The sequence below is a fragment of the Rhinatrema bivittatum genome, chromosome 4 (assembly GCF_901001135.1).
Source record: "Rhinatrema bivittatum chromosome 4, aRhiBiv1.1, whole genome shotgun sequence".
NCBI lineage: Eukaryota > Metazoa > Chordata > Amphibia > Gymnophiona > Rhinatrematidae > Rhinatrema > Rhinatrema bivittatum.
The window spans coordinates 232,232,858-232,259,503 of record NC_042618.1 but is presented as its reverse complement, the minus strand read 5'-3'; the positions used below and the strand labels follow the sequence as shown (position 1 = coordinate 232,259,503).

General features: G+C 47.6%; 1 protein-coding gene across 6 annotated transcripts in view; it reads right to left on the bottom strand.

Annotated features, from left to right (window-relative positions):
• The window catches only part of DCP1B (decapping mRNA 1B), a 199,571-nt gene that overhangs the window by 10,094 nt on the left and 162,831 nt on the right, over positions 1–26,646 (bottom strand). For 5 of the 6 annotated variants that reach the window (XM_029599887.1, XM_029599890.1, XM_029599889.1 and 2 more), the window contains exons 6-8: positions 12,772–12,900; positions 11,358–12,218; positions 10,156–10,428 (exon numbers count right to left, since the gene is read on the bottom strand). In XM_029599887.1, the coding sequence (XP_029455747.1) occupies positions 10,156–10,428; positions 11,358–12,218; positions 12,772–12,900 (1,263 nt within the window). The remainder of the gene's footprint in view (positions 1–10,155; positions 10,429–11,357; positions 12,219–12,771; positions 12,901–26,646) is intronic. The other variant, XM_029599888.1, reaches the window with a different exon arrangement.

Here is a 26,646-nt window from a genome sequence, read left to right as displayed (position 1 = left end):
CTTCACTGATCCTTAGGGGGAAAAACCACAGAAAATGTTTTTCCATGGCTTGACATATGAAAGTATAAAGCAGAGTTGATTACCTGAGCAGGTGTTCTCTCTGAGGACAGCAGGATGTTGGTCCTTACACATGGGTGACATTAGATGGAGCCCTGATGCGGAAAACTTATGTCAAAGTTCCTAAACTTTTGACTAGGCATACTGAGCATGCCCAGCATGCTCTAAACCATGCATCCATGTGGGGTCTCTCTCCAGTCTTGTAACATATAATTAAAATAAAAAAATAGGAGAAACCTAACTCTCCGGGGTGGCAGGCAGGTTTCATGAGGGATAACATCCTGCTGTCCTCGGAGAACACCTGTTACAAGTAAGCAACTCTGCTTTCTCCAAGGACAAGCAGGATGGTAGACCTCACACACAGATGAATCCCTAGCTACAGGCTGCTCCCCAACACAAAAAGGGACCAACAAACACCCAACCAGGTGCCAATGGGCACACCGCCAGTGCTGTTGGTACAGCCTGAACCCAAACAACAGGCCCTAGGTGGTAGAGTTGCGAAGGGCAGACTGACCGAAACTACTGTCATGTCGGCCATCCCTATCCAGATGATAATGAGACATGAATGTTGGAGAGAACTCCACATCGCAGCCTTGTAGATTTCCTCCACGGGAACTGCTTGCAAGTGGGCCACCAATGCTGCCATGACTGACAGAATGAGTCTTGACAAGACCCCCAAGAAACAGTCCCGCCTGGGCAAAATAGAATGAGATGCAATCTACTAGTCAATTGGATAGTGTCTGTTAGCAATGGCAACCCCCAACTTATTCCTATCAAAAGAAATAAAAAGTTTGGTGGACCGTCTATGGGCTTCTGTCTGCTCCAGATAGAAGGCTGACTCGCTTGCAGTCCAAACTGCAGTGCTCATTCGCCTTGGTGCAAATGGGGCCTGGGAAAGAATGTTGGCAGGACAACTGACTGGTTAAGATGAAGTCCATCACCACCTTAGGCAGGAACTTAGGTGTTTTTTTATTTTTTTTTATTTATTTGTATTTTTCTATACCGGCATTCACGGAGTTCGTATCATGTCGGTTTACATAAAACAAGGGGTGAGAAATACATTATAACGTAAATAACTAATAACATAAGAGTATACATTAAAAAGTAAAACAAGTGCATGGAAGAAAAAAGTTACAATAAAACGGGGGTCATTCTAACTGGGATTAGAGTTAGAGGAAAGATAAAAAGTTTAACGAGAAGTAAAACATTGTAATGATTGGTAGATAGAGACTGTTTCAGTTTAATAGGAAATGATCAGTAATGCTGCATTTGATTGTAGTGAATCTTTAAGGGTCCGGAAACGCTTTCATGAACAGCCATGTTTTCAGTCTTTTCCTGAAGGTTTGAAGACATGGTTCCTGTCTTAGTTCTAGGGGGATGGAGTTCCACAGTGGGGGACCTGCTGTGGAGAAGGCCCGATCTCTCAATGTTATATGTTGGGTGGTATTGTTGTGTGGTACCTGTAGATATTCTCTATATGCTTCTCTGATGGGTCTGTTGGAGGAGTGTTTTTTAAGAGCCATTTGTAGATGGAGTGGAGCCAGTCCATGAATATTCTTGTAGATTGTGGTGAGGGATTTATGAATTATTCTGTAGTGGATTGGTAACCAGTGTAGGTCTTTAAGGACTGGTGTAATGTGATCTCTTCTTCTTTTGTTTGTTAGAATTCTTGCTGCGGTGTTCTGTATCATTTGGAGCGGTTTAGTATGTGATGATGGGATGCCTAGTAGGATGGAGTTGCAGTAATCAATTTTCGCAAATATTATTGCTTGGAGCACTGTTCTATAATCATGGAAGTGAAATAGGGGTTTTATTCTTTTTAATACGTTCAGTTTGTGGAAGCAGTCTTTGGTTGTTTGGTTGATAAACGATTTCAAATTTAGCCTGTTGTCTATGGAGACTCCTAAATCTCTTACTTTTGAGGTTTGCAAGTTGGCTGGTGGATTTGTAGTGATTTTGCAATTATCTGGAGAGATTAGAATGAATTCACTTTTTGATTGGTTTAGGATTAGATTTAAGCTGGATAAGAGCTCGTTAATTTCTTGAAAGCAATTTTCCCAAAGTTCTAGCGCTTTGGTGATGGATTCTTTGATAGGGATCACAATCTGGACGTCGTCGGCAAATATGAAGTGTTTTAGGTTCAATTTGTTTAGCAGTTGGCAAAGCGGGAGAAGGTATAAGTTGAAAAGTGTTGGTGAGAGAGAGGAACCCTGAGGAACTCCTTGTGATGATGGGTATCTGGAGGATTCTTTGTTGTGAATTTTAACTTTGAAACCTCTGTTTTCTAGGAATGTTTTGAACCATGTTAGTGCTGATCCTGCAATACCGATGTTGATTAAGTAATATGGCATGGTTCACAGTATCGAACGCTGCCGATAGATCCAATAAGATCAGTAGGAAGGCCTGTCCTTTATCGAGGCCCAAAATAATGTAGTCAGTCAGTGAGATGAGAAGGGATTCGGTGCTTGAGGCTTTTCTAAAACCGAATTGAGTGGGGAAGAGAATTTTGTGTTCTTCTATGTAATCTGCTAGTTGTGTGTTAACTAGTTTCTCCATCACCTTGGCAATGAAAGGCAGATTTGAGATTGGACGGAAGTTGTTAGGATCTTTGGGGTCCAAGTTAGGCTTCTTAAGTAGCGGTTTGATGGATGCTATTTTGAGGTCGTCTGGGTAGAAACCCTGGATGAATGAGCAGTTTATAATGTCTGCTAGGGTTTTGGTTATGGTGTCCGGGATTAGCAGTAGTAATTTAGATGGAATCTGGTCTAGTGGATGCGATGAGGGTTTCATTTTCTTAAGAAGTGTTTGGATCTCTGAGGAGGAGGTGAGTTCAAGAGATTGGAGGGAGATGTCTTTATTATGAAGAATGTAATTGCTGGTTGGTGTGCCGGTATTATGCTTTTTTTGTGTTAGTAGGTTGGTGATTTTATTACTGAAGAAGAGTGCCAGCTCATCAGCTTTTGTTTGAGCTTGGTTAGGTGGTATGTCAGGAGGGTTTGCCTGAGTTAGATTGGAGACAAATGTGAATAGCGCTTTGGAATCGAATATAATGTTATGAATCTTGTGTGCATAGAAGTCCCTTTTTGTTTTTAAAGTGGAGCTCTTGTATGATTGGAGGGCGAGTTTGTATGTAGAGAGTGTGGAGGGGGAAGGGGCTTTACGCCATTTATTTTCTTTTTGACGCAGGTCGAGTTTGAGGTTTTTAAGTTCATTTGTAAACCATGGCTGCCTTTTTGACGCACCTTGTTTGACTTTTTTTGTTATCCACGGACATAGTTTGTTTGCCACGGTTTCTGTTATGGAGGACCAGGAGTTAACGGCTGCATTGGGTGATGTGAAGTCCATGTGTGAAAGTTCCGTGATTAGATGATTGCTGAGTTCATCAGAGGCGCATACTTTTCTGTAGAGAAATGAGTGTTGTGGGGCGTGATTATTGTTCATTTGGGTCATTGAGAAGGTGGTGGAGATTAAAGAGTGGTCTGACCAGGGAACTTTTTTGTAAGTGGGATGTACTGAATGTGTTATACCTGAGTTCACAAAGATAAGGTCCAGTGTGTGACCTGCCTTGTGGGTAGGTTCATTGATTATTTGTTTGAATCCCATTGCAGACATGGCTGTAAGAATGGTTTCGCAGCTGGTTGAGGTGTGTATGCAAGATCAACCTGTCATGATAAAACTTAGTGTAAAGTGGATAAGTCACTAAAATCCTGGAGCTCGCTGACCCTGCGCACTGAGATGACCACCACCAAAAATATGACCTTCCAGGTCAGGTACTTCAGGTCACAGGTGCACAGTGGCTAAAAGGAGCTGAGCTAACACCAGGTTGAGGTCCCAAGACACAGCAGGAGACCTTAGGCGAGGCTTCAATTGAAACAGGCCCTGCATGAAACATACAACTATAGGCTGTACAGAGATGGGCATACCATCTTGGTGGTATACACCAATTGCACCGAGATGAACTCTAACAGAGTTGGTCTTTAAGCCAGCTTCCGATAGGAGTAGAAGGTAGTCAAGCAGTTTGTGTGTGGTGCAGGCGAACGGATCTAGGACCTTCTGGTCACACCATACCGTAAACCTCCTCCACTTTTGTCCATAGGACTTTCTAGTGGATGGCTTTCTAGAAGCCACCAGGACCCGAGACACATCCTCTGAAAGCTCAAGCGGTAGAAAGGATTTACCTCTCAACATCCAGCCTGTGAGCGACAGGGTTCTAGAGGCTGGAATGCTGCAGCCTGCCTTGATTTGCCTTGATTTGCCTGATGAGATCGGTCTCCAGATGGACAACTCCCATAGCAGTGGAAACCAGACATGTCTTGGCCAATGAGGGGCTATGAGGATCATAATCCCCATGTCCTCACAAAGCTTCAAGAGAGTCTTTACCACTAAGGGAATCAAAGGATATGCATACAGAAGACCCTTGCTCCAATGATAGGAAAGTGCATCTGAGGCTGGTATGCCTTCTGACCTGTACAGAGAGCAGAACTGAGGCACCTTCCTGTTGCAGGGGGACATGAACAGATTTACGTCTGGGCTCCCCCAGAGGGGGAATATCCGATTCGCTACCCCCACTGAGCTGAAGGCTCAACTCAGCCTGTCTGCTACCAAGTTTTCCATCCCAGCCAGGTACATGGGCCCTGAGCACCATCCCGGGGGACAGGGTCCATGACCAGATCTAGACCGCTTCCAGACACAGGAGATATGACCCCGTGCCTCCCTGCTTGTTGACATACCCACATGGCTACCTGGTTGTCAGTTTGGATCAGGACAATTTTGTTGGACAGGCGATCTCTGAAAGCCCATAGCACGTACCTGATTACCCAAAGCTCCAGGAAGCGCTGAATCCATCTACACAAGCTCCACACCCAGTGTGGACTCATTGTGGTTAGGACAATTTGGGTAGGGGGACTTCGAAAAGCGATCCCCCATTTCAGATTTGAAAGTACCCGCCACTAGAATAATGAGTCCTGGAAAGACTGAGCAACTTAGCTGAAATCCTGGAAGTGTTGAGTGGCCTGATGCCACTGTGACCTCAGGGTTCATTGGGCTCTGCACACGTGTAAATGTGCCAAGGAAGTGACATGGCCGGTTGCGGCCATATGGTCCAACAGTCTCAACATGTGCCAGGCTGACACCTGCTGAGTCTATTGAATCTCTGCCGCGATGGTCGTCAAGGTGACGGCCCTTTGATGAGGAAGGAAGGCCTTGGCCTGAGTTGTTTCTAGCAGGGCTATTATGAAGTCCAATTGAAGTGGCAGGCTGAGATGGGAATTTTGGTAGTTGAGAATGAACCCTAGTGACTACACCATCCGGATGGTCAAACGCATAGACATGACGGCCCCTGCCTGAAACATGTCTCTTGACCAGCCAAGTGTCCAGATACAGGAAAACATGCACTCCCAGTCTGTGGAGGTGCACTGCCACCATGGTCTGGCATTTTGTAAAGATCCGAGCGGTCAGTGTGCAAGCCAGAACGGCAACACCCAGTACTGGAAGTGCTGTTTTCCCACCACAAATTGGAGATACTTCCTGTGATCAGGGAAGATCTCGATATGAGTGCATGCATCCTTTAGGTCGAGGGAGCACAGCCAGTCGCCTTTTTGTAAAAGGGGGATCAAGGTGTCCAGGAAAACTTGAACAAGTTTCTAGGAACTTTTCCTAGAAACTTGTTCAAGGCCCTTAGATCTAGGATGGGATGGAGTCCTCCTGTTCTCTTTGGAATCAGGAAGTACCTGGAGTAGAATTCCCACCCTCTTTTGCCCCAGTGCTACAGACTTAACCACTCTGGCCGTTAAGAGGGAGGAGAGTTTGACTAGTAGACCCATCTGGATGCACTATCATCTCCCAAGATGAGCATAGAGGGCAATCTGGAGGGACACGCAATAGATTAAATTAGTACCCTTGAAGGACAATGGACAGAACCCACTGGTCTGAGATTATACTAAGCCACTGGTTCGCAAAGAACTGCAGCCTGCCCTGACTAGAGGGTCCATTGTCCTGGGTATGGGCAACTAGCCTACGCTCCCATCAAAATCCTGTCCCCGGAGTTGACTGAGGAGTCGGCTGGGGCTTGGGGGCTCTCTGTTGCCTAGGACGGTTGCTGGAGCCCAGATGGTGTTGACGGGAGCAAGGAGGTGGAGGATAGTACTTCTTTTGGCGAAAGAAAGACTTCCTTGGCCCTGGTCTCACCGGCCTCCTAGAAGAGGAGGATGGGTCCAGAGTACTGGCAGAAAGTTGTTGGACGGTTTCATGGTGGTACCGAAGTTGGGCCACAGCATCTCTCACCATCTCCGAAGAGATTCTCTTCAGTACATGGCATGTCAGCAAGTTGTTCCTGTGCCTCTGGTCAGAGATCCAAGGCCCACAGTCATGCCATTCTGCGGGCAGCGATTCTCGCTGCAGAGACTCTCGATGTTGTCTCGAAAACATCATAGGTCACACAGAGCTCGTGTTTTCCACACTCTAGGCCCTTCTGCACCAGCAACATGAGGGGGTCCTGCTGCTGTTGAGGAAGCTGCTCAGTCACCTCCTGTGCCTTCATCCAGATGTCTGAGTATTGGCTCATGTAGAGCTAATAAGTAGCAATGCGGGCAATGAGCATGGTGCCTTGAAATACCTTCCTCCCATTCCTCTATGGTCCTTCCTCGGGGGCACCGAGGAATGAGTCCAAGAACACTTGGCCCTCTTGAGGCTTGATTTGACCACTGGTGGGGCAGCTGACGCTTACCAAATCCAGCAGCCTTCTGGATGAGGTAAACCCTATATGCCTTTTTATTAACGGGAGGTACTGTTAGGGGGTATTCTCATATCCTCAGCAGCAACTCCTTAAGGATCTCGTGTATTGGGACCACCATGAATTCCTTAGGGGGCTCCATGAACTAGAGGATCTCAAGCATTTTGCACCTGGCATCCTCCTCCGTCAATAACTGAAATGAGATGGCCTCCACCATCATCTCACAAAACCTGCAAAGGTTAAGTCCTCAGGTGAAGACTTCCTTTGCTCCACTGGAGAAGAAGAGTCTGAATGGAGATCCCCAGAGCCTCGTCGGAGGACTCCAAAATATCATTCCCCCAGAGGTCACAGGGTTCCTCATCCTCACTGGGACAGGGTCCCTAGATGCTCGGCCTTCGTCCAGATGTGCAGGCACCAGTAGAACTGGCCGGGGGGGGGGGGGGGGCTGCAGGCCTTGGTGGAGCTTCCTCCTCAGAAGAACTGGCACCGACCACTGTATCTGTAGTAGGAGGCCTCAGTGCCCTGCTGGGCACCGATGCTGTCCCAGCTGGGTTGGTAATACACCGATGAGCATGTTGAGCTTCTCCAGAAGCGGTACAAGGATGGGTGGCACCGGGTCTGGTGCATTCAGTGCCACAGGACCAAAGCCCTGCAGCACTCGGTCCGCCACTAGCTGGACCTGGCGCTCCAGCTCCTCCTCAAATGTAAATGGGAGGAAAGAGGGCTAGCCAGATCCTCTTCGGACCCGCGAGGTGGATCGGTGACTGGCTTCAGGACTAGTAGAGACCATCATGGACCCCTGGCACCGATGGAGGATTGGCACTCCTTGCTGCGGGGTAGCTTCGGGGGCATTAGGCCAAAAGCAGGGGCATCCCTGTGCCCAGCATTACGCAACAGAAACCAGTGCCAATGCTTCTTTGGTTTCCCTCAATGCTTGGCCCGGGCCTTCCCCATTGCTGAGGTTGATAATGAGGAACCCAACATCCTTGGCCTGGAGGAGATCAATGATGGTTTGTCTCTGGCACCCCTATCTGCAGACAGCATCGATGGAACTGACAGTCTCACTAATACTGATGGCTTGGTGTCCATAGGTGCGGCTCCTTGGCCCTTTGATGCTGATGGCTTGGACTTCTTTGACCGGAAGAGCTGGTCAATCTTGTCAAGCCGAAGCAAATGTCCCTTTGGGGTCATCTGGACGCATAAGCGGCAACCCCAGACGTCATGCCCCCAGGAAGAAGTCACATATCTCATGTAGATCCATGATGGACATGGTCCTTGAGCACCGGTGGCATCTCCGAAAACCGGACTTAGCCATAATGGATGATACAAAAGGGGCACGAACCAAAAACGATGGCGGTGAGGCGTTGTTGGCAGGCAGGCACTGATGCACTGCCACCACGGGGAATCGACTGAGAAAGAAAACTTGCCCGAATCACTGAAAACGCTGACTAGGAGACACTATGGGAGAGCAACGAGAGGGACCAGGCGACAGAACAACGAAGAAAAATCTGTGAAAAACACGAAAACCCCCCAAAGCTTTCCACAAAGCCAAAAAATAGCCAAAGTGAGCTCACTCACATTGCAAGGCTTACAGCTCCATGGAAAAAGAGAGACTGGAGAAGGACCCCGCGTGGATGTGTGGTGTAGGGCATGCTCGGCAAAGTTCTAGAAACTTTAAGTTTTCTGCCTCGGGGCTCCATCTGATGATGTCTATACCATGTGTGAGGACTACCATCCTGCTTGTCCTCGGAGAAAGAATAATATCTATTAAAAGTCTACAAACATACCCTGATGCAAAATACGTAGTGAGTTCACATATGCCACGACAGGAAGCCAAATAAGCTAAAACATGACCAGCTTGTAACATTCTGGGCTATTTCATCTTTTATAGCTTTTCACTAATTGGCTGCTGGCGACTTTTGTAGCTATTACTTTTTGTACTCCCAACAACTGCCCAAGTTATTGCTTTATAGATGCTTAACTGTAGTGCAAGGCTATTTTCCCAGTGGTAGGAACTAACAGTATTTTGACCAAGCTAGTTTGTTACATTGGTAGTATTCAAGCTATTTCCCTTAAAATCCTCTCCAAACTAGAACAACATCTTATTAAGCAGTTCCCTCCCTCTTCAGCTTTAATATTAAAGCTATGTAATGGACATTGTACACTGAAATTTCAAGTGCCTTAGAATTAAAGAGGATGCTCCTGATTGCGTATCCCAAAAGTGTTTTCATTAACTAGCCAAATAGCAGCACCAGTCTGATTTAACCCTCCAACGAATCCCTGTCACAATCTGGGAATGCAAGGCTGACCCAATGGATGATGTTTGCGGCCCAGGACAAAAATCAGCCTGTGTGAGACCCCCACCCACTGACATGATCCTATCCAACCTCCCTCCTACCTCTGGTGTGATCCTTTTCCCTTTTCCTCTTTAACAGTGGGAGGAGTCAGAGCAGCACTTCTTACTCGTGGATACCTCTGTTGGCTTTAATCTGAAGTTTGAACTGTGCAGGGGCCCCATGGGATCCACCTGCTCTGTCTGGCTCAAACTTCATGTCGAAGCAGAAAGAGAATACAGTCACAGATAAAGAGTACTGCTTTCCTTGTGCTGGTAGGAAGGAGGAGAGAAGAGGATAGAAGCTTGGGATTCCCCCAAAGTACAGGGGCAGGTACAATCAACCCAATTTTTCCCTCCTCTCCCTGAGTAGGCCCTGTGTGAATAACAAAGTTAATGCAACAGATATTCAAACGCACTACAAAATTAAATATGTGCAATATGTATGAATGGCTTAGCTAAGTCCCTATAAAAGAGAAAATCATATCTCTGTTAGATTAAAGGGGATCCCTGAATGTCTTCTTCTGCATCTTATCTCTTTTCCACTAATTTTTAAAATTGCACATAATGGGTAACTGGAGGCATAAAAAGACTGATAAGCAGAAGGGGCACAACTAGTTTACCATCTGCAGGGATCTACTACAATTAAAACCAGAGCTGGGATTCTCTTATCCTCTGGACTGTTTCAGTGAATACGTATAGGGCAATACCTCCTCCAAATGACAGTAAAACCTTGATCTTGAACTTGCAGCAAATTTTCATTTTAAGCCAGTATAAAATTACTGGAGAATTAACATTTTAAATACACAATCAGCATCTAGCCAGGACTAAGTAATAACATTTCTCAAACTTTTTACTTACATTGAAATTATTGGAAAGATGAGACTCATACAATAACTTTCCAGCGATACGTAACATCAGTTTGGGAAGCACAAGACCAGCAGTGATAAGACTGGTTATCAACAACTGTATTCTCAATGCAATTCAAAAACAAAATGAGGGGGCTGAGGAAACTGAAATATCCAAAATTCGTTACCTGAATAAGATGAAGCAGCGTTTCCTGCAATTGGGTCTTGGTCAGCGTGCTGCAGCTGCTGCTGGTATTGCAACTGTTCAAAACAGATGGTTCTGAAACCCTTGGAGGCAGAAGCAAGCTGGCTGGACCTGGAGTGGATTCTTTGTTTGCTAGGGGTATTCTCCCACTTTCAGTGCCCTTTGCCTGAACCGATGCAGACTGAGTAAACACCATGGGAGACATCAGCAGGGACGGTGCCACAGTAGCTGGGATGCGCTGAGGTGAGATGACCTGCTTATGAAAAATAAGCATAGAAGAATTTGACAAAAAACTGCATCAATAACAGGTAATTACTGCAAGAGCGTCACAAGTGATGACTGTTTAAATCACAAGAGCACATCTTAAGTTGTTTATAGTGTTACTGGACATAGATGGGCATACCTGGGAACTTCTAATGAGGGACGGGGTGTGCAAACTTTCTCCCCACCCTTCCATATCAACACACATTCTCTCTTCCCCCTCTCCTTCTTCAACTCCAGTATCCCTCTTTCCTACTTCCAAGACCTCATCAGCCTCATCCTCTCACCTGGTCAACCCAGCTGCTTCCTCCTTAGGCCAAAGGAGACTGATGAGGCTCCTTGTGCTTCCACTAACACAACTGCACTTCCTCCTCCAGATCCGCATGAGTGGAAGGAACTCCTGCTGCTTCCATTCCACACAGGCCTAGAGACCTCACTTTCTCCTTTGGGTCCTCATGGATGGAAGGGACGTCTCCTGGTGCTTTACCGCCAATAATTCTGCCTTGGCGGCCCAAGTTGGTTGATTTGGGCATCAGCATCTGGAGCTTTCTGATGTTTGCCCAGTGAACTGGCAAAATCATGTAGAATCCTAAAGTTTCTCCATCAAACATGGAGAGTTCCCGGGTATAAGGACAAGAATTGAAGGGAAAAGAACTCTACATGGCAATTATTGCTGGACTAATACTGCTTTTTTTTCTCTAGCTCCCTCCTGCCTGCCCTCCATTTTAATGTAAGAGTGTCAAGTTGAAACAATTCCTGATTAGGACTGGGAGTGGAGAAAGGTCTGGGAGGGAAAAAAAAAGAGTCTGAGACAGGAAAGGGAGAAAAAGGAAACAATGACCCGGTCAACAGCATAACTCATTTTCTTTTGAGATTGCTTAACTACACATCACTGTGATTTAGCTTCTTAAATCCAATTGTTACCTGGAAAAGGGGATTCTGCTTTTCAGATCTTGATGGCTTATCCATCCAGGAGTCCAAGGGCTTTGGAATGCCAGTGTTTTGTGTAACCACAGGAAACTTTGCTGCTAGAGCAGGCCTGCTAGAACCATGGAACTGCTGCTCCTGTTGCACTATCTGCAGTTTTTTCAACAGTTCCTGAGGTGAAATAAGCCCAGAACTAGTAATTTGGTTGGTGGGGAGAGAAAGAGGTGGTCTAGGAAGTTTGGGATGCTCTGTGCCAAGGGGTTGAGGTCTCAGAGTTTGAGTCTGAAGGGAGTCATTGAAATATACAAGTTGTGGCTGGGTAATTGTCTTTATCTGTGCTGCTGCAGGTGACGCAGCAGTCGCTGGAGTCCTATTAAAGAGTGCAGCTGTGCAGCTGACAGGCACTGCTGTGTTCTGATTCAGTTTGGCTACTGACTCATGTGCTCCTTGCAGCTTTTGCAACAGACTTTGAGTTCCTGTTATGTCCTGCAGCTGAAGAGAAGACATAATCCCCTGCGGTGGTGCAGGCTGGAAAAGTCCACCAAAGTCCCCTGTACTGTGAATATTGCCATTTTCAGAAAGTCTGTTCTCTGGGAGCTCAGAAACTGGCTGAAGATCTGTTCCACGCACCACAAGTTTCTGGATAGCTGGGCAAAGCTGTTTTTCCGGAGTAGGTATATTTTCTTTGGCTCCTAGTCTATCAGGTTCCTCATAAGATAGTGAGCGAACTACACCCTGCCGTACAGGATGCCTCTCTGCGTGCTGTTTCAATGGCTGTTCTGTGATGTTCTTGAAGGTTTTGTCTTGGTTTCCAAACAGTGCCATTAAAGATAAGTGTTGTGGTTCTGAGTCTGTGAACTGAGGGAACATAAGAGAAAAGTAACTGAAGATTAAGTTTTCTATTTTGAATGTTCTTTTAGAGGAGAAAAGGAGATCCTCCATCCCTAAGCTGTCGCTCAATGGAAGTGATTATGTGCTGCAGCAGGCTGATGAATTAAATGCACAGGTTGGTATAACTAGCAGTTTTGATCAAGAGATATCTGTTATAGCCAGAATGATACAGATAAATCTGAACATTTATTGGCAAAAAGAATGTATTCTACTAAAATTCATATCAGGCACTATGATGCGGTTTCACGCAACACCAGCTTACTCTATTCTCTAAGTATTCAAGCTTTTTTTTGTTTAAATTATGAACCTGTTTCCATTCATTGTTTTAAAGGAACCCTCAAATCAACACTTTTTTTTTCAGACTACTGTGACTTAATTTTATAATTTCTTTTTATATCATACAAAGATTCCTTCGCAGCCATCTCAAAGAACACATCCTTCTCACCCTCCTGAAATCACAAGCTGTAAAGGTAAAGGCAGTACTGTATGCCACAGTCTGAGCACAAAAGAAATGGCATACCTTGCCTTGATGAGATACTGGCTGCTGCTGTGTCTCACTGGGTTTCACTGGGATTGGTTTGATCAGATTAGGATTGTTGTAGATGGCAGTGGAACTAGTTATCTGCTTTGGCTCTGAGCAGGTTTTACACTGTAACCAAAAAAGGTAGAATATTAGAGACTTTGAGAAAATAAATCATTGGAAAACTCAGATTGTAGAAAACAATTGGGATCTAGAATAACGACTCATAAAAATGTTCACCAAAAACAAACAGAAATTTACTAGAAAATATATCAAGGTTCAAAGAGGCAGCAAATTTATATAGATATGCATGTTTATAGCTAGTAAATATACAATTATCACGAACACTAATGTTATAAATTTCTTAAATAAAATACCTCCCACTTTAATAGAATTACACATTTTTATTAGTCATTAATTGTTTATGTTTCTCATATTAAACACTCAAATTTGCTATCACAAACCACTTAGTTTATATAAAAATGTCCATATAGGAACCAAATCTTTTTTATTATAATTTATGTCTCCAGCACACTGCTGAATATACTGGGCCAGATTTTAAAAGCCCTACGCACGTAAATTATTATAATTTATGTCTCCAGCGCACTGTTGAATATACTGGGCCAGATTTTAAAAGCCCTATGCATGTAAATCCAGAGGATTTACGTGTGTAGGGGGGATTATGCGCACCGGGGCCTATTTTAAAAAGGCCCAGCGACGCGTGTAAGTCCCGGGGCTTTACTAAAGGGGCAGTCCGGGGGCGGGGCCTGATGCCTCCGACACAGCGGTCATTGCCGCTGTGTTGGAGAATTGCATGCCGGCAGGCTGCCAGCAAGCGCAAAAGGTAAGACAAAGGTCGGGGGGGGGGGGGGGGGGGGGTTTAGAGTAGGGCTTGGGGGGGGGGGGGAAGGTTAGGGGAAGGAGAGGGAAGGTCAGGCTAGGGGGAAGGGAACGGGGGAAGGTAGTGCGGTTCGGCGCGTGCAAGGTACACAATTGTGATTTTATAACTTGCACGCACAAGTTATAAAATCAGGTGTACATGTGCGCGCCGGGTAGCGCGCGCACCCTTTTAAAATCTACCCCACTGTCCCAAATCCAAATGCTGAGCACGCAAACATCAGTTTGTATTCGCGCTACAAATGTGCCACATGTAGTTTCAATCCTGCACTATAAATGAACTGAGTTTAACTTCAATCCATTAAAGCTGCCACATCTAGTGCCCAATTGTCAGCAAAAGCTCTCCTCGATAAAAGTCCTCTGTTTCTCCATTACTTGGCTTCATCAGGAGGAAGAGATGCATGAATGTTTCTAAATACTCACCACAAAGTGCTCAGCATTTGGATTTGAACCGTATATACAACAGTGTGCCGGAGACGTTTATAAATTATATTAACTATTTTAGTTCCTATATGAACATTTTTATATAAATTAAGTGGTTTGTGATAGCAAATATGAGTGTTTAATATGAGATACATAATTAATGACTAATAATAATGTTGAGATTACTTACCTGATAATCTCCTTTTCCTTAGTGTAGACAGATGGACTCAGAACGAATGGGTATAGTGTGCTCGTGCTAGCAGTTGGAGACGGATCTGACATCAGCACGGGTGTATATACCCCCACAGGAAGCGTAGCAACTCAGTAATCTTCCTTCAAAAAGCTGTTATGGATGTGTGTGTACTGACGCTCAGTGAAAAGTGAAACAGGATTCCCCTGACCGATTGACAGTAGCTGGAGACCGCCAGCATTCCCAACCGGAAGTCGTCGACACCTGGCAAAGGGGACGCTCCCATGGAAACAGATGACATGGCTTACCTTGAATCGGTGAAACCCATGTACACAGGCAGCTGGGCGGGGTGCTGAGTCCATCTGTCTACACTAAGGAAAAGGAGATTATCAGGTAAGTAATCTCAACATTTCCTGGCGTGTAGCCAGATGGACTCAGAACGAATGGGATGTACAAAAGCTTTACTCCCAGCCCGGGCGGGAGGCTGCCTGAGGACCGTGTAGGACTGCCCTCGCAAGTGCTGTGTCCTCCCTGGCCTGGACATCCAGACGGTAGAACCTGGAGAAGGTATGGAGGGAGGACCACGTTGCCGCTTTACATATTTCTGCAGGCGACAGCATCCTGGATTCTGCCCAAGATGCCGCTTGTGCTCTGGTAGAATGAGCCTTGACTTGTAGAGGCGGAGACTTCCCGGCCTCTACGTAAGCTGCTCTGATAACTTCTTTAATCCAGCGGGCGATGGTGGGCCAAGAGGCCGCTTCACCTAGTCTTTTCCCGCTGTGCAGGACGAACAGATGGTCCGTCTTTCGTACTTCTTGTGTCATTTCCAGATATCTGGACAGCAATCTGCCTATGTCGAGATGGCGCAGTAAACGCCCTTCTTCAGATTTCTTCAAACCCACCGTGGTAGGCAAGGCTATGGTTTGGTTAAGGTGAAACTGTGAGACCACTTTAGGTAGAAAGGAAGGAACCGTGCGAAGATGGATAGCCTCCGGGGTGATCCAGAGAAAGGGATCACGGCAGGACAGTGCTTGTAGCTCCGAGATGCGGCGTGCTGAACACACTGCCAGCAAGAATACCACCTTCAACGTTAGAGAACGGAGAGACAAGCCCCGAAGGGGTCTGAAGGTGGATCCCGCGAGGAAGTCCAAAACAAGGTTGAGGTTCCACAGAGGCACTGACCACTTTAGTGGCGGACGAATGTGCTTGACTCCTTTCAGGAAGCGAGAAACATCTGGGTGCTTGGCAATAGTCTTGCCGTCCCTCCTGGGCCCGTAGCAAGACAGCGCAGCCACCTGAACCTTGATGAAGCTGAGGGAGAGACCCTTCTGAAGCCCATCCTGCAGGAAATCTAAAACAATCGGAATTGTGGTCGCATGTGGGTTGGTGCCATGAGTGTCGCACCATGCTTCAAATACTCTCCAGATCCTTACGTAGGTGAGGGATGTGGAAAACTTGCGAGCTCGGAGGAGTGTATCTATCACGGGCTCCGAGTAGCCTCTTTTCTTCAGTCTAGCCCTCTCAATGGCCAGACCGTAAGAGAGAATTGAGTCGGATTCTCGTGGAGGATGGGACCTTGACGTAGAAGGTCCCGGAGAGGAGGCAGGGGAAGGGGCTCCCCTGCCAGTAGTCTTCTCATGTCCGCGTACCAGGGTCTTCTTGGCCAGTCTGGTGCCACTAGAAGAACTAGGCTCCGGTGTTTCTGAATCTTGTGGATGATGGCGTCCAGCAGAGGCCACGGAGGAAAGGCGTATAGCAGAGTCCCTGGAGGCCATGGCTGAACCAGGGCGTCGATTCCGTGTGAGAACGGATCGCGCTTGCGGCTGAAGTATCTGGGTACTTGAGCATTGGACTTGTCCGCTAGTAAGTCCATGTCCGGAATTCCCCAGTGATCTACAATCATCTGGAAGGCTGTGGGTGACAGCTGCCACTCTCCCGGATCTAGGCTTTCTCTGCTGAGGAAGTCTGCCGCGGTGTTGTCCTTCCCGGCAATGTGGACGGCGGAGATGTCCTGGAGATTCACCTCTGCCCAAGCCATCAGCGGGGCTATCTCCAGAGATACCTGTTGGCTTCTGGTTCCGCCCTGATGGTTGATGTATGCCACCGTGGTGGCGTTGTCGGACATCACTCTGACTGCTCTGTTCTTCAGTCTGTGAGCAAATCATAGGCATGCCAATCGGACTGCCTGGGCCTCTAGGCGGTTGATGTTCCACGCTGACTCTTCTCTGTTCCACCGCCCTTGTGCGGTGAGTTCTTCGCAGTGTACTCCCCAGCCGCTCAGGCTGGCATCCGTGGTGAGCAGAGTCCACGTGGGGGAGGACATCTTCGACCCCCTGCTCATGTGGTTGGGCTGCAACCACCACCGTAACTGGGTCCGCACTCTGGCTGGTAGAGGTAGATGCACGGAGTAGTTCCTGAAGCGGGGACTCCAGCGCGAGAGCAGGGAGCGCTGTAGAGGTCTCATATGGGCCCTTGCCCAAGGTACCACTTCCAGGGTGGATGCCATGAGGCCGAGCACCTGCAGATAATCCCAAGCTATGGGCCGACTGACTCCCATCAAGTACCGGAGACGCGTCTGAAGTTTTAACCTTCTCTTGGTAGTGAGACTGACTGTGTCTGCCTGGGTGTCAAACTGGACTCCCAGGTATTCCAGGGACTGGGAAGGCTGTAGGCAACTCTTGCTGCGGTTGACTACCCAGCCCAAGCTTTCCAGAAGGGCGATCACTCTGTCGGTTGCCCGATGACTCTCCTCTCGTGATTTCGCCCTGATCAGCCAATCGTCTAGGTAGGGATGGACAAGGATTCCTTCCCGTCTGAGTGCCGCTGCAACCACTACGACCACCTTGGTGAAGGTTCACGGTGACGTGGCTAACCCGAAAGGCAGAGCCCGGAATTGGAAGTGGCGTCCCAGAACCTTGAAGCGTAGGTAGCGCTGATGATCCGGATGGATCGGGATATGCAGGTAGGCTTCTGACAAGTCTAAGGCCGTGAGGAATTCTCCTGGCTGTACTGCGGTCTTGACTGAGCGCCGAGTTTCCATGCAAAACCTCGGGACCCGTAAGTATCAATTGACTGACTTGAGGTCCAGTACGGGCCGAAAGGTGCCCCCTTTCTTGGGTACCATGAAATAAATAGAATAGTGTCCAGAATTCACTTCCCATGCAGGTACTGGGATGATGGCTTTCAAGGACAGGAGCCTGCCAGGGTAGCTTCCAATGCCGCCTTCTTGTGTATGGGACATGAAGATTCCACAAACTTGTCCGGAGGGAGATGATGAAAGTCCAGATAATACCCCTCTCGGATGATGGCGAGGACCCACTGGTCCGACGTAATCTCGACCCATCTGGAGTAGAAGAGGGTTAACCTGCCCCCTATGGCTCCGTCCCCCAGATGAATCGGCGGATTCTCATTGGGAGGTGCGGCCGGGACCGGAACCGGGACCGGCTCCCCTCTTGCGCTGCTTGGTCCGAAAGGACTGACTCCTGGCCTGAGGATGAGGTGCCTGGTAGCGACTCCTATAGGGAGTGAAGCGCTGGGAGCTTCTACCCCTGGAGGGCCTTGGAAAGGTGCGCTGATTCCTTCTGAACCGATCTTCCGGCAGTCGAGGTATTGGAGAGGCGCCCCATGTGCCGGCTAGTCTATCAAGGTTGCTGCCAAACAGGAAAGAGCCCTTAAAGGGCATTCTGGTGAGGCGTGTCTTCGAAGGAGCATCGGCTGACCAATTCCGGATCCAGAGCTGCCTCCTGGCGGCTACGGAGGATGAGATCCCCTTAGCTGTTGTCCGGATTAGGTCAGATGCAGCATCCGTGAGGAACGAGAGAGCTGACTCCATGTCTGCTGCTGGAGCATTGTTCCTAACCTGTGACAAACAGGAACGCGTCACCACTGTGCAGCAGGTTGCGATCCGCAAAGATAGAGCTGCCACCTCAAAGGTCTGTTTCAGAATGGCGTCCAATCGCCGGTCATGAGGCTCCTTGAGGGCCGCCCCCCCTTCAACTGGAATGGTAGTGCGCTTAACCACAGCGTTAATCAAGGCGTCCACCTGAGGGCACGCCAGCAGTTCCTGAATAGCCGGTGCCAGGGGGTACATACCTGTCAGGGCCCGACCCCCTTTGAATGAGGCTGCTGGAGCAGCCCATTCTAAATCTATCAGTTGTTGTGCGGCTTGCAAGAATGGAAAATGGCGGGCTGTAGGACGAAGACCTTCCAGCAGGGGGTTCTGCGCAGAGGGTACCGTAGCGCTGGGACCTGTAATATCCAACTCCGCCAGGCATTGAGATACCAGGTTGGAGAGATCCTCTTTAGGGAAGAACCGCCTCATGGTTCTGTATGGCTCAATCCCTGAGGGAAGTTCCCCCTCGTCCGGGGGTTCGGACTCGTCCGGTGAAACATCAAGGTCCGTCTGAACCGGACTGTCTGGAGGCGGGAGATCCTGCCCACGATAAGGGCGTGAAGGTTCAGGAACAGGATCCGCTGGAGCCGCAACCGCAGCAGCAACAGCAGCAGCAGGAACAGCAGGGCCTGGACGGGAAGCTGTTTGCATCTGGACAAAAGCATGAATTCCCTTAAAGAGATCCACCCAGGAAATGGAAGCGGTCTCTAATCGCTGGGGTACTAGGTCCCCCAGGATTCCAGGTTGGTCGAGACTGCCCGCTAAATCCGGGGTAGTCCCTGGGGAACTGTCAGCAAACCGTGGCTGAGACTGGTCCTGGCCCAAGGGTCCCACGGCCTCCTCACATTGGGCACAAAGGGAGTCTGGCTCTTCACTGTGCGTGGCTCTAAGCTGGCATGCGGAGCAGAGGCCGAGGGCTTTAATGCCGGAGGCAGGAGGTGCCCCCGCTGAAGACGCTGAGGCGTTCTGTTCCATTGAAAAGTATGCGCTTAATGATATGCGGCAGCAAAATGCGTTCAATATAACAGGCGCTGAATAATATGCGGCAGCAATGTACGCTTAATATAACAGGCGCACAATAATATGCGGCAGCAATGTACGTGTAATATAACAGACGCTTAATAATATGCGACAGCAATTTACGCTTAATACAACAGGCGCTCAATAGAACAGGCGCTTAACAATATGCGGCAGCAATATACGCTCAATGATATCCAATATGCTCTCAGCAATATGCGGTCAGCAATATACGCTCAATGGTATCCAATATGCTCTCAGCAATATGCGGTTAGTGTTTCCGCACTCCAGACACTTATGCACCAGCAACATGAGGGTGTCCTGCTGTTGTTGAGGCAGCTGTTCGGCCACCTCCTGCACCTGCTTCCAGAGGTCCTGCGAGTCCTGGCTCATGTAGAGCTGGTAGGAGGTGATGCGGGCAATGAACATGTTTCCCTGGAAAACTTTCCTCCCAAGAGCATCCATGTAGCACATTTAAAACTAATTGGAGAAAGTTCTTTTTCACTCAACGCACAATTAAACTCTGGAATTTGATGCCAGAGGATGTGGTTAGTGCAATTAGTGTAGCTGTGTTTAAAAAAGGATTGGATAAGTTCTTGGAGAAGTCCATTACCTGCTATTAATTAAGTTGACTTAGAAAATAGCCACTGCTATTACTAGCAACAGTAGCATGGAATAGACTTAGTTTTTGGGTACTTGCCAGGTTCTTATGGCCTGGATTGGCCACTGTTGGAAACAGGATGCTGAGCTTGATGGACCCTTGGTCTGACGCAGTATGGCATATTCTTATGTTCTTATCACTCTGTGATCCTTCCCTGGGGGCACCGAGGAGTGGTCCAAGAGCGCTTGGCCCTCTTGAGGGGGGATTAGACTACCACCGATTGGTGCGGCAGCTGATGCTTATCGAATCTGATAGTCTTCTGGACAAGGTAAACTCCATCCGCCTTCCTGTTCACGGAAAGTACTGTGAGGGGTTGTTCCCATATCCTCAGCAGCAACTCATTAAGGATCTCATGCACCAGGACTGCCACAATCTCCTTAGGAGCCTCCTCGAACTGGAGGATTTCCAGCATTTTGAGCCTGGCATCCTCCTACGTCAATAACTGAAAACGGATGGCCTCAGCCATCGCCCACACAAAACTTATGAAGGTTAAGTCATCTGGTGGAGGCTTCCTTTGTTCCTCTGGAGGAGAAGACTCTGAGGGGAGACCCTCTGAGTCCTTGGGGAAGGAATCTGCAGTGTCATCCCCCAAGGGGTTCATAAGGAGCCTCATCCTCACTGAAGTCGACAGGGGATGGGGCCCTAGGTGCTCGGCCTTCATCCAGAGGCATAGACACCAGTAGCACCAGTGCCGGCCCCAGAAAAGCTAGACGGGGGCTACAGGCCTTGGCATCCCTGCCGGTCTCGGTGGAGCTGGCAACGACCATCGTATCGGTTGGGGGAAGCATCGGTGCCCCGCTGGGCATCGATGGCATCCCGGGAACACCTGGGGTCAGTAATGCACCGATTAGCACATTGAGCTGCTCCAGCAGCGGTTCCAGAATGGACTGTGCCGGCATTGGTACCATTTGTGCCATAGGCCCCATGCCCTGCAGTGCTCTTTCCACTGCCAGCTGGACTTGCTGCTCCAGCTCCTCCTCAAAAGTTGCTGATGCCAACACTGACTGGGAGACAGGAGGGGTGGCCAGATCTTCCTCGGATCCCTGAGGTAGACCGGTGACTGGCACCAGGACTAGTAGAGACCATCACGGACCCCCGGCATCGATGGAGAATTGGCACTCCTCATGCAGGGTCACTTTGGGGGCATCACAGCATGAGCTGACGCATCCCCGAGCCCGGCACCAATGCTTCCTCGGATTCCCTTGGTGCTCGGTCCAGTCTTTCCCCGGTGCCAAGGTCAATAACAAACCTGACAACCTCGATCTGGTGGAAACAGACAGGGGCCAGTCTCTGGGACCCCTATCTGCCGGAGGCATCAATGGAACCGAAGGCCCTCCGATATCGCTGGTGCGGTGTCCATTGGTGCAGCTCCAAGGTCCATCGGTGAAGATGCCACTGATGGAGACATTGATGGCTCAGACTTTCTCGATCCAAAGAGTTTCTCCGTCTTATCAAGTCAAGCGCAATGTCCGTTTGGGGTGAAAAGAAGCTTACCATGAACGTTGAAAACCCTGACTAAGCAGCCTATGGGGAGGAACCGAGAGGGACCTAGCATCAATTAGAACGTTAAAAACAGAAAAATATCAGTTGAAAAGTTTTCCAAAGGTGATTTTAAAGAAAAAAGCCAAGAGCTCACTTAACTGAGAAGTGAAAGCTCTGTGGAAAAAAGGACTGAAGAGGGACCCCGCATGGACGTGTGGTATAGGGCATGCTGGGCATGCTCAGTGTGCCTAGTCAAAGTTCCAAAGTTTTCTGTGCCAGGCTCCATCCGATGTCTTCACCCATGTGTGGGAGGGCTACCATCCTGCTTGTGCTAGGAGAATGGGTTAATGAGAAGCCTATCCCATAAGAATATGCTCTAACAAATCTAAAACAAATCTAAACAAATCTAAAACCCTCTTCTAACAAATCTAAAACCCTCTTCCTGTACCATACTGAAACTGAGGGAGACGAAGAAAGTAATAAAGAAAGCAAAAAGTCAGGCAGAAGAAAGGATTGCCAAAGAGGTAAAGTGATGTGACAAACATTTTTCAGATACATCACAGAAAGGAGAAAGGTCCAAAGCGGTATAGTGAAAGTGAAAGGTGACAAGGATCAGAGACGAAGAAATAGCAGAAATATTAAAACATACTTCAGTTCAGTGTTCACTAAGGAAGACCCTGGAGAAGGACTGTCACTGCTTAACAAGACTTTGGATGGGGTGGAGTAGACGAAACTCCATTTACAGAAGAGAATGTATGGGAAGGGCAAGGAAAACTGAAAGTGGGCAAAGCCATGGGGCCTGATGTGGTTCATTCTAGGATACTGAGGGAGCTCAGAAATGTGCTGGCGGTCCGCTGCGTGACCTGTTCACTAGATCCCTGGAAATGGGAGTGGTGCTAAGTGATTGGAGAAGAATGGAGGTGGTCACGCTTCACAAGAGTGGGAGCAGAGAGGAGGCTGGAAACTACAGACCGGTTAGCTTCATCTCAGTGGTGGGAAAATTAATGGAGACTATGCTGAAGGAAAGTATAATGAACTATCTACAATCCGGTGGGCTGCTTGATCCCAGGCAGCATGGATTCACCAGGGGAAGATACTGTCAGACAAGATACTGTCAGCATGGATTCACCAGGGGAAGATACTGTCAGACAAATCTGATTGATTTTTTTGATTGGATGACTAAAGAATTGGAAGGGCGCTCGATGTGATTTACTTGGATTTTAGTAAACGGTCCCACATAGAAGATTCAAGAATAAAATGAGAAGCTTGGGAGTGAGCACCAAGGTGGTGGTGTGGATTACAAACTGGCTGACGGATAGAAGACAGCATGTGATGGTAAACGGAACCTACTCTGAAGAAAGAATGGTGTTAAGTGGAGTGCCACAGGGATCGGTGTTGGGACCGGTTCTTTTCAATATCTTTGTGAGTGACATTGCGGAAGGGGTAGAAGGTAAAGTTTGTTTAATTGAGGATGATACTAAGATCTGCAAAGAGTGTTCACCCCGGAAGGAGTAGGGAGAATGAAACAGGATTTAAGAAGCTTGAACCATGGTCGAAGAAGTGGCAGCTGGGATTCAATGCCAAGAAGTGCAGAGTCATGCATCTGGGGTATGGTAATCCAAATAGATGTTTGTGATGGTGGGTGAAGGGCTGTTGTGCACGGAACAGGATTGGGACTTTGGGGTGATAGTGTCTATTGAGTTGAAAATGGTGAAGCAATGTGACAAGGCAATAGCTAAAGCCAGAATAATGCTAGGCTGCGTAGAGAGAGGAATAACCAGTAAGAAAAAAAGATGTGATAATACTCTTGAACAGGTCTTTGTTGAGGCCTCACTTGGAGTACTGGGTTCAGCTCTGGTCACTGTATCTCAAAAGGGACAGAGACAGGATGGAGGTGGTCCAGAGAAAGGCAACCAAAATGATGGTGGTGGTGGTGGTGGGGGCGGGGGGGGGTCTCCATCAAATGACTTATGAGGAGAGGTTGCAGGACCTAAATATGTATACCCTCAAGGAGAGGAGGTGCAAGGGAGATATGATTCATATCTTTCAGATACCTGAAATATTTTAACGATGCTCAATCAACAACAAACATTTTCCATATCAGTAGCACTAGGGGTCATGAAATGAAACTCCAAGGAGGACAACTCAGAACCAATGTCAGGAAATATTTCTTCACGGAGAGGGTGGTGGACACTGGAATACCCTTCTGAAAGAGGTGGTGAAGACAAAAACAGTAAAAGATTTCAAAAGGGCATGGGATAAACACTGTGGTTCCCTAAAGGCTAGAGTTTGGGAATGAAGAAAAGAGTGCATGGGGGTAACTTGCTGGTGTGGCGGTTACTACCTTTAACCAATAAGCCTTCATACTGTTGATGCAACTCTATCATTGCTCTCTGTTTCAACGACAGGGGGAAAAGAGAAAAAAGGGAATTAGATTCAGACTGCAACCAACAAGGACACTGAATTGTACAGGCTGAGAAACAGATAAGCATGGGGGTAACCTGCTGATGCGGTGGTTATTACCCTTAACCAATAAGCCTGATACTTTTGATGTAACTCCAACATTGCTCTCTGCTTCAATGGCAAGAGATAACGGGGAATTGTAATCAAACAGCAACCAACAAGGATCCAGACTTTGACAGTCGGGGAAACTGATAAGTGTATGGAGCAGTAGATACTTCCATAAGCTTGCTGGGCAAACTGGATGGACTGTTTGGTCCTTTTCTGCTGTCATTTCTATATTTCTTTGTTTCTAAACCATGTATTGAGACTCTGGGGTTCAGCCTGCCTCTGGAGTCCTGCGTATGGAACAAGGAACACTTCTGAAAACAATCCTGGAGGTTTTGGATTTCAGTTTCCTACTTAAGAGCCTAATTGTAGTCTCCAGAACTTCCATCTTGCACCTTCCTATGTCATTGGTACACACACACATACTACTACAGAAGGCTCCTCCCCAGCACTCTCTAAAATCTTATCCAGTTGGCACATGAGGTCTGTTACTTTTGCACAATACTGGTAAATTACCAAGTTATCCTCAGGCCCACCAGCCACCCAGCTATCTACACTCCTAATAACCACTCACTACAATGGCTATCCTAACCTTTTCCCTGTGGGCACATGCTCTTGGAGATATATCCTTGGTGTGATAGGATGAGTATCACTTGGAGGCCAGGTCATAACTACAAGATTGCTTCCTGCCACACCAAGATGATGGTTTCCTAGTAGAACACCCTGCTCCTCCAAAACAGCACAAGGGTTGTTTGACTGGGGTTAGGACTGCTTTTCTATGTCCCTGAAGGTCTCCTCTATATATATCCCTCTGTTTGCCTCAACTCTTCCAGGTCTGCATGCGCCGGTGCGCCTATTTTGCATAGGCCGCCGGCGCACACAAAGCCCCGGGACGCGCGAAAGTCCTGGGGCTTCGTAAAAGGGGCGGGAGGGGGCGTGCCTGGGGCATGTCCAGGGGCAGGGGGCGGTCCGGGGTGGGTCCGAGGGCATAGCGACGGTTCGGGGGCGGGCAGGGAGGGCGGTCCCGAGTCCCCCGGCACTGCGGCCTGTGCCGGGGGATGCCGGGGCGGCGCGCATAAGTTAAGTCTGCTTCAAGCAGGCGTAACTTGCCCAACAAAGGTAGGGGGGGGATTTAGGTAGGGCTGAGGAGAGGGGTGGGGGGGGGGGGCGCGGAAGGAAAGTTCCCTCCGAGGCCGCTCCGATTTCGGAGCGGCCTCGGAGGGAACGGAGGCAGGCTGCGCGGCTCGGCGCGCGCAGGCTGCCGATTTTGCGCAGGCAGGCTGCGTGGCTCGGCGCGCACAGGCTGCCGATTTTGCGCAGCCTTGCGCGCGCCGACCCCGGATTTTATAGGCTACGCGCGTATCTTATAAAATCTGGTGTACTTTTGTTTGCGCCAGTGGCGCAACAAAAGATCTACCTCAATATGTATTTCCAGACGTAGCACGATCCATTCAAAAAGGAATAATACATACGATGAAAGAATTAGCAGCTCATTTCACCTGAAATATCCTTGTAAATGTTTGATAGGGTATCAAAATACTAGGCACATTTAAATTTTAGCTCTGAACAAATTGTTAGTCTTTTGAAAGATAAATCAACTTTTAAAAAGGAGATAGAGCAGCTTTTAAACTAGAACAAGGGGTAAAGCCGACAGTCACTCAGTGGTACATGGTTCGGAGGAATGTATCTTTGAAGGATACTAATGAAACAGAAGTTAGGGCACCCCAACAGAGAGATTCCAATAAAAGCAAAAGCATTCAATGTACCTTTAAGTAAAGAATCACATGAGCTAAAGAATTTCAAATTATCCCTATCAACTGAAAAACAGGTTGTTAATACAAACAAAAAACAGTTTGAAATGTCTGTATGCCACTGCCACAAGTCTAAGAAGTAGGAAGGAAGAGTTAAAGTGTATAGCAGTCAATGATGAGATAGACATAATTGGCATCTCAGAGATCTGGTGGAAGGAGGATAACCAATGGGACAGTGCTATATCAAAGTACAAATTATATCGATATGATAGGGAGGATCAACTTGGAGGGGGTGTGGCATTTTATGTCCGGGAGGGTATAGAGTCCAACAGGATAAAGATCATACAAGAGACTAAATGCTCAGTAGAATCTATATGGGTAGAAACCCCATGTGTGTTGGGTAAGAGTATAGTAATAGGAGTATACTATCATCCATCTGGCAAAAATGATCAGACAGATGATGAAATGCTAAGAGAAATCATGAAAGCTAACCAATTTGACAGTGCAGTAATAATGGGAGATTTCAATTACCCCAATATTGACTGGGTAAATGTTACATCAGGATATGCAAGAGACAAAGTTCCTGGATGGAATAAATGACTCTTTCATGGAGCAAATGGTTCAGGAACCAATGAGAGAGGGAGCTATTTTAGATTTAATTCTTAGTGGAATGCAGGATTTGGTGAGAGAGGTAATGATGGTGGGGCTACTTGGCAAATTTGAACTAATGACTGGAAGGGGGACAATATCTAAATCTACAGCTCTAACACTACATTTTCAAAAGGGAAACTTTGATAAAATGAGGAAAATAATTACAAAAGAACTGAAAGGAGCAGCTGGAAAGGTTAAAAGTATACAACAGGTGTGGACATTGTTTAAAAATAAACCTTAGAAGCGCAGTCCAGATGTATTCCATACATTAAGGTGGAAGGAAGGCAAAACAATTACCAGCATGGTTAAAAGGTGAGGTAAAAGAGGCTCTTGTAGCCAAAAAAAATCCTTAAAAATTGGACGAAGGATCCATCTGAAGAAAATAGGAAAAAGCATAAGCATT